At 42.6% G+C, this 9,700-nt stretch overlaps 1 protein-coding gene across 1 annotated transcript; it reads left to right on the top strand.

The window, feature by feature from the left end:
* The first annotated feature begins 249 nt into the window (after positions 1-249).
* Positions 250-9,350, top strand: LOC119922199 (olfactory receptor 4C46-like). The gene is made up of 8 exons (XM_038742172.1): positions 250-263; positions 852-866; positions 1,475-1,543; positions 5,324-5,441; positions 6,695-6,760; positions 8,112-8,318; positions 8,481-9,056; positions 9,249-9,350. The coding sequence occupies exons 1-8, from the start codon at positions 250-252 to the stop codon at positions 9,348-9,350; spliced, it is 1,167 nt and encodes a 388-aa protein (XP_038598100.1).
* The last annotated feature ends 350 nt before the right edge of the window (positions 9,351-9,700 follow it).

The following is a 9,700-nucleotide window of genomic DNA, read 5'->3' as shown; positions in this document are numbered from 1 at the left end:
GGCTTGAAAGAGCTGAATCTAAGAAGAGCTAGTCCTTGTAAACTCAGGGAGAGCTTTATGAGAAGCTCAGGTTAGAAGATTAAGATTTTATAGGGGTGAGGAACTAATGACAATGGAGCCACCTAGACTGAAAATATGAACGGGGAAGGGGCAAACCGATGCCCCTTTACTCCACTTCGGAAGACTGTAAGCTCATTGTAGGTATGAGATAGTTTCCATCAATGTTATTGTATTGTATTACTTAGCACAATGCGCTGTATACAGTAAGTGCTCAATAAATATACAATTAGTATGGTGCTTTGAACAAAGTAAATGTAATGAATTTCATTCATTCAATCATATTTATTGAGTGCTTACTGTGTGCAGAGCACTGTAGTAAGCGCTTGAGAATACCATTGACTGATTGATTGAAAGACAGGGAGAACTGTAGCCAACAGCCCAATCTATGCACCCAGAAATTCCCCCAGCCCTCCATATCGCTGTTTCACTTGGGGTAATAATAATAATAATAATAATAATAATAATAATAATAATAATAATAATAATAATAATGATAATGGCATTTGTTAAACCCTTACTAGGGGCCAGGCACTGTTTTAAGTGCTGGGGGGAATACAAGCCAATAGCGTTGGGCACAGTCCCTGCCCCACATAGCGTTCACAGTCTTAATCCCCATTTTACAGATGAAGTAACTGAGGCCCAGAGAAGTGAAGTGACTTGCCCAAAGCCCATAGCAGACAAGTGGCACGGCCAAAATTAGAACCTATGACTTCTTGACTCCCATGCCCATGCTCTGTCCACTACACCACACTGCTTCTCCAAGGTTCAGGGGTGCTACCTCTCTGGTTCAGGTGCATGGCCCACAGGTATGTGTATGCATTTTGGCTCACCCTTATATCTCGCGCACACATCTCGAGAATCTGACTCAGCATCACTGGCCCCAAGGCAGCTCTTAAATTAAAGGAGTTGATTAGGCAGAGACACACAAAATCTCCCAAATAGCTCAGGCTTAACTGATTTGGCATATGCTTCAAGAAAAAAAAGTAATTCCTCTGAGAGAAGGAGAGAGAATCCTAACCATTATAGTAGAGCTGTGAACTTGTACGGGATCCCCTTTAAATGTCTGTCTACAGCTCAAAGAGAAACCTGTGAAGTTGTAGACTGGAAGGAGGGATGGACAGGCATTAATATAAGGGTCTCATCCTCATGGTCTTGCCTATTCTCTGCAGTTACAAATTTGCAAAGAGGAAGATCAGTGAGCTGTCCTCCAGGCATTAAGTTTTCAGGCCTCTGCCAGAGCACACGGTCACACGATCTTTGTGAACTGAACGTAGTAGGCCAGCTGCCACCTGAGCTTGATTACTCTGAGAAGTTTTACCTAAATGATTTACTTGTTTTGTGGCCACATATCCAACCTTTCTACCCCAAAAGTGTACTGTGTCCTTCCTCTCTAAAGCAGCTTTATCATATGAAGATATAAGAGCTGGGATGGTAAAACCCTAAATTCACCAAAGAGCATCAAGATCCACAACAGCAACTCAAGGTAAGGATTTCTGCCTCATTGGTTTTACAGTTTATTCAAAACTTTTTTTTCTTTCATGAGAAGTCATTTAACTAAAATGGATACTTCTTTACTATTTTCTCTGATATTTTGGCAATGTCCCTGATTCTCAAAAGAATGCTTACCAATTCTACAGAAAATTCCATGACTCTGTACAAATTTTTATAGTCTCATTGTAAAGGGCTTATAAGTGTGGGGCATCACAAAACAACTGCTTGTGGAGAGATAGTCACATGTTCACCTAAATTTTGTTTACATTGTTTTTATGGTATTTCTTAAGTGCTTATTACGCACCATGCACTGTTCTAAGGGCTGGGGTAAATACAAGCTAATCACGTATACATGGCATACAGCCCATGTCCCACATGGAACTCACAATCTTAATCCCCACTTTACAGGTGGTGTAACTGAGGCCCAGAGGAGTTAAGCGACTTGCCCAAGGTCACAGCAGCAGAGAAGTGGCGGGGCTCAGATTAAAACTCAAGTCCTTCTGACTCCCAGGCCTGTGCTTTATCCACTAGGAAACGCTGCTTCTCAATATTACTAAGTAAGGTAATTGTCTAGGAATTCATTCTAGATCAGAAATTTCAAAGAAACCTTGTGGCATCTCCTTGAACTGTGAGAATAATAGTTTGGATGGAAATCCTGTGGATGAGAGATGTACAATGGTGTTCACCGATACACAATGATAAAAAGAGAATGTTTGGAAACCAATATTTGAACACAGGACTGAAGTGTTATAAGGATCAATCCAGTATGCTAAAATTATCCATTAACCAAGAGGTGATGTAGAAAATTGGGTGAAAGTATATAAGGGAAAACAAAGAGATAGAATTCATTTTACTGGTTGAAATCTCGCACCAACCCAACTCTGATTATGAGAGTGAGTCATGTTAGGCTATCAAGATCTGAAATTCATTTACATCAAAGCTTTCCTACTTGAGTTATTTTTCAGTGATGGTCTCGCTGCAGATTAGTTATACAAACTCTCCTTCCCCCAAATAGAGTCTTTTTGAAGGCACATCTCCAAAATGCCTTGGGCAACTAAGCCCTCATTTCCTCTTCTCCCACTCCTTTCTGCATCCCTTCTGTACTTGGATTTGCACCCTTTATTCACCCTTTCCTCAGCCCCACAGCATTTAAGTACATATCCTTAATTTATTTATGTAAACGTCTTTCTCCTCCTCTTTACTGCTATCTCAATATGAGCAGGAAACATAACTACCAATTCTGTTAAATTACACTCTCCCAAGCGCTTAGTACAATGCTATGCCCATAGTTAGTGCTCAATAAATATAATTAATTGGTCGATTGTTTAGCAGGATGTCTAGCACATATTCAGAAAGGCTTGCTACACCGTTTCAGGTTTGCATTTCCTTTGTGGGTTCAAACCTCATCACTGGTATGAGCATCAGCATCTTTTCCTGTTGGAGGCAATTCTTGAAGAAAATAAAATCATTCTGCCTGTTCTGGTCACTGTCTTCTCAGATCCCCCATAATAATAATAATTATAATAATGATATTTGTTAAGCAATTACTATGTACCAATTACTGTTCTAAGTGCTGAGGTAGATGCAAGGTAATCAGGTGGGGTTCACAGTTTTAATCCCCATTTTATAGATGAGGTAACTGAGGCCCCGAGAATTTAAGTGACTTGTCCAAAGTCACACAACTGATAAGTGGCAGAGTAGGGATTAGAACCTACAACCTCTGACTCCCAAGTTCAAGTGCTTTCCACTAAGCCATGCTACTTCTCTAGTGATAGTAATAGGAGGAAGGTAGGAAGAGAGGAGCAGGATAAATGGGAGAAGAAGGAGTAGTAGTAATATTTATCGAGTACCCAGGGAGTAAAGGACTGTACGTAGCACCTGGAAAACAGGAAATAAAGACGTGGCACTTCTGTACATATCTTTAAATTATATATTATAAATTATTTACTGATAATAATGTCTTTCTCCCCCTCTAGACTGTACGTTCACTGTTGGCAGGGAACATTCATTCATTCAATTGTATTTATTGAGCGCTTACTGTGTGCAGAGCACTGTACTAAGCACTTGGGATGTACAGGTTGGCAACATATAGAGACGGTCCCTACTCAACAACGGGCTCACAGTCTAGAACGGGGAGACAGACAACAAAACGAAACATATAGACAGGTGTCAAAATCGTCAGAACAAAAAGGAAGTATAGCTATATGCACATCATTAACAAAATAAATAGAATAGTAAATATGTACAAGTAAAATAGAGTAATAAATCTGTACAAATATATACAAGTGTTGTGGGGAAGGGAAGGAGGTAGGACGGGGGAGTTGGGGAGGAGAAGAGGAAAAAGGGGGCTCAGTCTGGGAAGGCCTCCTGATGGGCGGGGTGGTTGGGGAGGAGAAGAGGCAAAAGGGGGCTCAGCCTGGGAAGGCCTCCTGATGGAGGTGAGCTCTCAGTAGGGCTCTGAAGAAAGGAAGAGAACTAGCTTGGCGGATGTGTGGAAGGAGGGCATTCCAGGCCAGGGGAAGGACATGGGCTGGGGATCGACGGTGGGACAGGCAAGAACGAGGCAGAGTGAGGTGGTTAGCAGCAGAGGAGCAGAGGGTGTGGGCTGGGCTGTAGAAGGAGAGAAGGGAGATGAGGTAGGAGGGGGAGAGGTGAAGGAGAGCCTTGAAGCCGAGAGTGAGGAGTTTTTGCTTGATTTGTAGGTTGACAGGCAACTACTGGAGATTTTTGAGGAGGGGAGTAACATGCCCAGAGCGTTTCTGTACAAAAATAATCCGGGCAGAAGAGTGAAGTATAGACTGAAGTGGGGAGAGACAGGAGGATGGGAGATTCGAGAGGAGGCTGATGTTCCATAAAGGAGGGAACATGTCTGAAAATTTTTGAATTGTAATCCCCCGAGCACTTAATACAATACTCTGTGCATAGTAAGCTCTCAGTTAATGCCATTGATGATGGTGATGTTTTTAGAGGCAAGAGGGATGTGGGATTGCAGGTTAAACATGAGGGTTAGGGCTAAAGTCGATTTGGGAGTTCATTCATTCATTCACTTCAAAGAACTACTGAGAGCTCACCTCCTCCAGGAGGCCTTCCCAGACTGAGCCCCCTCCTTCCTCTCCCCCTCCGTCCCCCCGCCATACCTCCTTCCCCTCCCCAGAGCACCTGTACATATGTATATATGTTTGTACATATTTATTACTCTAATTATTTATTTTACTTGTACATATTTATTCTATTTATTTTATTTTGTTAATATGTTGTGTTTTATTGTCTGTCTCCCCCTTCTAGACTGTGAGCCCGCTGTTGGGTAGGAACCGTTTCTACATGTTGCCAACTTGTACCTCCCATGCGCTTAGTACAGTGCTCTCCACACAGTAAGCATTCAATAAATACGATTGCATGAATGAATGAATTAATTAAGTGCTTACTGTGTGCAAAGCACTGTACTAATCACTTGAGAGAGCACAATAAACACAGACATATTCCCTGCCGACAATAAGCTCACAGTCTGGAGGGGGAGATAGACAATAATATACATAATTATATATAAATAAATAAATTTATAATTACAGATATATACATATGTGCTCTGTGGAGTTTTCCATATGGAGGTGGTAGCTGAAACTATGGAACTGGGTAAGCACCAAGAGAGAATGGGTGTAGATGCAGAGGGGACTCCTAACAGAGCTTTATGAAACATGCACAGCTGAGAGATGAAAGAGTCTGACATAGAATACTGGTAAGTTCTTTCTGAACTTCTCTCCGTGTCTTTGAGTTCTGGTACTTTATGGCTCTTTGCCTCGGACCCCGTCTCTGCCCATCTGAGATTCTGTTTTTGCCTTTCTGAATCCCTCTATGACTTCATTTATGATTCTCTCTTCCTTTGCTTCCCTGTTTGTGTGTGCTTTTAGTGACTGTGTGAGGCTTTTGGGAGGTTTCCTCTCACTTCATTAGAAATCCCCGATTCACCAACCCCTTCTCTCTGCCCACTACTGTCATAGTGTAGAGGAAGGAACATGGGCCTAGGACTAAGAAGGCTCCATCACCTGTCTGCTATATGACTTTGGGCAAGCCACTTACTTTCTCTATGCCTGAGTTACCTCATCTGATCCTAATTTTTAGGGACTTTGTAACATTTCTTTCTTTTCCCCATATAACCATAACTTTCCCTCTAGTGCAACCAATTTTGAATGACTTGTCCACAAATTGGTTCAAATCCTTCTTAAAGCTTCCAACACTCTATGCCTGCACAACTTCCTTTGCTGTCCAGGTGCTCACCAATTGCTGCATTAAGAAGCATTTCCTTTGAGTTGTTTTGAACCTAACTCCTTCATGTTTTAATGGTTCTCCCCACATCCTGGGGTTGGGGGATTTAGTGAATCCCTAGGAGAAGAGAAGAGCAATGAGAAACAATGTGACCTAATGGAAAGAGACTGGGAACCAGGAGATCTGTGTTCTAATTCTGACTTTTCCATGTTTTTTGTGGTATTTATTACATGCTTACTCTGTACCAGGCACTTTATTGAGTGCTGGAGCATTTGTAAGCTAATTCGGTTGGACACAGTTCTTGTCCCAACCGAGCCTCACAGTCTTAATACCCATTTTGCAGATGAGGTAACTGAGGCACAGAGCAGTGCAGTGACTTGCCCAAGGTCACTCAGCAGACAAGTGGCAGAACTGGGATTAGAACCCAGGTCCTTCTGACTCCAAGGCCCATGTTCTATCCAATAGGTCACATTGCTTCTCATGTCGCTGTTCTCATTTCCCCTTAGACTGTGAGACCCATCTGGAATAGAGACTGTATCCCGTCTAATTATCCTGTATCTACTCTAAGGGCTTAGTACAGTGTGTGGCACGTAACTATCATTATCATTATTAATAAGTCATGCAGATTTCCTATCTGGTTGGTGTTACACTTACAACTCAAGCTAAATCTTTAGGAATCTTTTTAAAGGACTGGGAAATATTAGTCTTGAGTCGATTTCTGGAGCCATAAATGCATTAATCAAATGGCAGTTAAGAGAACAAACAATTGGGAAGTCTTTTATCTATGGAAAGGAGGCTGATGTGAAGGCTACTGTATGTTGTCCAGTTGACTGTATTTCACAATTCATCCAGAAAGATCCTGATTTTGGATGCTTCCTAGCTGCCCCGTTTAGTTGTTGAAGAATATCCGCAAGTCTTAGCAGTAACTGCAAGACTTGAAGCTGGAGTGGGTTATTTTTTAACAGCATTCAGTTCCAAATTGCACGTTTCTGGGAGGACAGAGACCCAGGAGTCCCCTTCCTACTGCCTTGATCCAGAGAGGAAGTCAGGATAAAAATGGACGGGCTCCCACTCTAAATCCCGTGATTCCTGAACTCACAGACCCTGAGATTTTGAGAAGAAACTAAATTCAAGGGCTTGAGCATTGAGCTGGATTTTGGTGGATTAAATAATCCACTTTCAATATTGGCCCACTAGACTTCGGCAAAAGAACCCTGAGCAGAGAAACAGTTATCTCAATATTTCTTTGTGAAAATGACCCCTGCCCTTACAACTGTGCTTGCCATATAGTGAGCCCTTAATAAATACCATAATTGACAAGCTGGGAACAGTCAAACCATACTTGAGGAAAGCTTATGGAAAATTGAGCTGCAATAATTAAAACAAAAACTCCTTACTATTGGCTTCAAAGCACTCCATCACCTTGCCCCTGCTCACCTCACCTCCATTCTCTGCTTCTATATCCCAGCCCTCACACCCCGCTCCCCTGATAATAATAATAATTTTGTTGGTATTTGGTATGCGTTTACTATGTGCCAAGCAATGTTCCAAACGCTGGAGGGACTACAAGGTAATCAAGGTTGTCCCGCGAGGGGCTCGCAGTCTTAATCCCCATTTTACAGATGAGGAAACTGAGGCACAGAGAAGTGAAGTGACTTGCCCAAAGTCACACAGCTGACAGGTGGCAGAACCGGGACTAGAACCCAAGATCTCTTACTCCAAAGCCCAGGCTCTTTCCACTGAGCCACGCACTGTGCCTCCATCTCTCCTGTTATGCTGTCGACCAATGGCCCATGTCCTACCTCTGGCCTGGAATGCCCTCCCTCCTCAAATCCACAAATCTCTCTTCCCCACTTCAAACCCCTCCTGAAGGCTCACCTCTTCCAAGAGGTCTTCCCAGACTAAGCCTTCCTGTTCCTCACCTCCCCATCCCTTCCACGTCATCTTGACTTGCTCCCTTGCCCATCCCGCTTCCCCATCCCACAGCACTTATCTATATATGTACATCTATAATTCTATTTATATTGATGCCTGTTTCCTTCTTTTGATGTATATGTATATATATCTATTATTCTATTTATTTATATTGATGCCTATTTACTTGTTTTGATGTTGTCTCCCCCCTACTAGACTGTAAGGCCGATGTGGGCAGGGATTGTCTCTATTGCTGAATTGTACTTTCCAAGCGCTTAGTACAATGCTCTGCACACAGTAAGCGCTCAATAAATCCTATTGAATGAATGAATGAATGGAAGTGTTTTGAGCTCCTTTATGAAGCATCGTTTAATCATCTCAAGACAAACCTAACAAAGATCATCATTCTCTTTACCAAATCTGCAGCTCTCACTTGTGTACTGATTGCCTACCTCGAGTTGGTGGAGAATGAAAACAATGTGACAGAATTCATTCTATTGAGACTCACACAGGACCCAAGGATGCAGAAAATTATCTCTGTTGTCTTTTTAATAATCTACATCGTCACCGTGGGAAACCTGATCATTGTGGTAACGGTAGCTTCCAGTCAGACTCTGGATTCCTCTATGTATTTCTTTCTGGCTCACTTGTTGTTCCTTGATGCCTGCTATTTCTCAGTCAACACACCTAAACTGATCATTGACTCCCTCTCTGAGAAGAAAATCATCTACTTCAAAGGCTGCATGACCCAGGTCTTTGGAGAGCATTTTATTGGCGGGGCTGAGACCATTCTCCTCACGGTGATGGCCTATGCCCATTCCGTGGCGATATGTAAGCCATTGCACTACACTACCATCATGAGCAGACATCTCTGTAGATCACTGGTGGCTGTGGCCTGGGCCAGAGGCTTTCTTCACGCCACAATTCAAAATATCTTCATGGCACATTTACCATTTTGTGGCCCCAATGTCATCGACCACTTTATGTGCGATTTATACCCTTTGCTGAAACTGCTCTGCTCCGATACTCACACCTTGAGCGTGCTGGGTGCTGCTACCAGTGGTGGCATGTGCGTGTTAATCTTTGTCCTGTTGATGATTTTCTATGCCTTCATCTTGCACTCCCTGAAGACCCACAGTGCCGTGGGTAGACTCAAAGCTCTCTCCACCTGTGCCTCCGACTTCATCGTTGTCATCTTCTTCTTTATTCCGTGCATCTTTGAATATGTGCAGCACACAACTTCCTCATCCATTGACAAGGCTGTTGCAGTATTTTATATTATGATAACCCCCATGCTAAATCCCTTCATCTACACATTGAGAAATGCAGTGATGATAAAAGCCATTAAAATGTCACTAAGCAAAACAGTGTCTTTTGCCCTTGAATAAGTGCACCTTAGGAAAAGGGTTATTAATATAAATGAGAAAATCAGCTGCAGAATGTTCTTGCCCCCTTTTTTGGAGAACACACCTGTGTTGATCAAGGGAAACTTGGTCTATGGTTTTTTTTATCGATTTTAGGTCAGTGGTCAAATGAACATCGTTTCTTTGATAATTTGGAAATCTTCTAGTTTTAGATGCTGTTTTACCACCATCCCCCGATTTCTTGTCGTTCATCTATAGCCCTTCCTAATGCAAGCATAGAGAGTAAAGGGAAGGAGTGTCATTAAAGGGTGAGGAGGAGCATGGTCTAATGGAAAGGGCACAGACCTGGAAGTCGGAGGAAGTGGATTCCAATCCCGCCTCTGCCAGCAGCCTGCTGTGTGACCTTGGGCAAGTCACTTAAAGTCCCTGTTGCCTCATCTGTAAATTGGGGGTGAAATATCTGTTCTCCCTCCTACTTGGGCTGTTAACTCCATGTAATACAGGGACCATGTCCTAGCTGATTAGCTTGTGTCTACCCCAGCACTTACTACAATTTCTGACTTGTAGTAAGCACATAATAATAATAATAATGCAAGAACTACTCTGAC

Source organism: Tachyglossus aculeatus, unplaced genomic scaffold (genome assembly GCF_015852505.1).
Source record: "Tachyglossus aculeatus isolate mTacAcu1 unplaced genomic scaffold, mTacAcu1.pri scaffold_100_arrow_ctg1, whole genome shotgun sequence".
In the NCBI taxonomy this organism is placed as follows: Eukaryota; Metazoa; Chordata; class Mammalia; order Monotremata; family Tachyglossidae; genus Tachyglossus; species Tachyglossus aculeatus.
This window is presented reverse-complemented; position numbering and strand designations above follow the sequence as displayed.

Bases quoted from the DNA above. Each gene is read 5' to 3' on its own strand.
- LOC119922199 (XM_038742172.1), top strand. The intron at 6,761-8,111 runs GTGGGTTATTTT...AATCATCTCAAG, and splicing joins CTGCAAGACTTGAAGCTGGA to ACAAACCTAACAAAGATCAT. The intron at 9,057-9,248 runs GTGATGATAAAA...TATCGATTTTAG, and splicing joins TCTACACATTGAGAAATGCA to GTCAGTGGTCAAATGAACAT.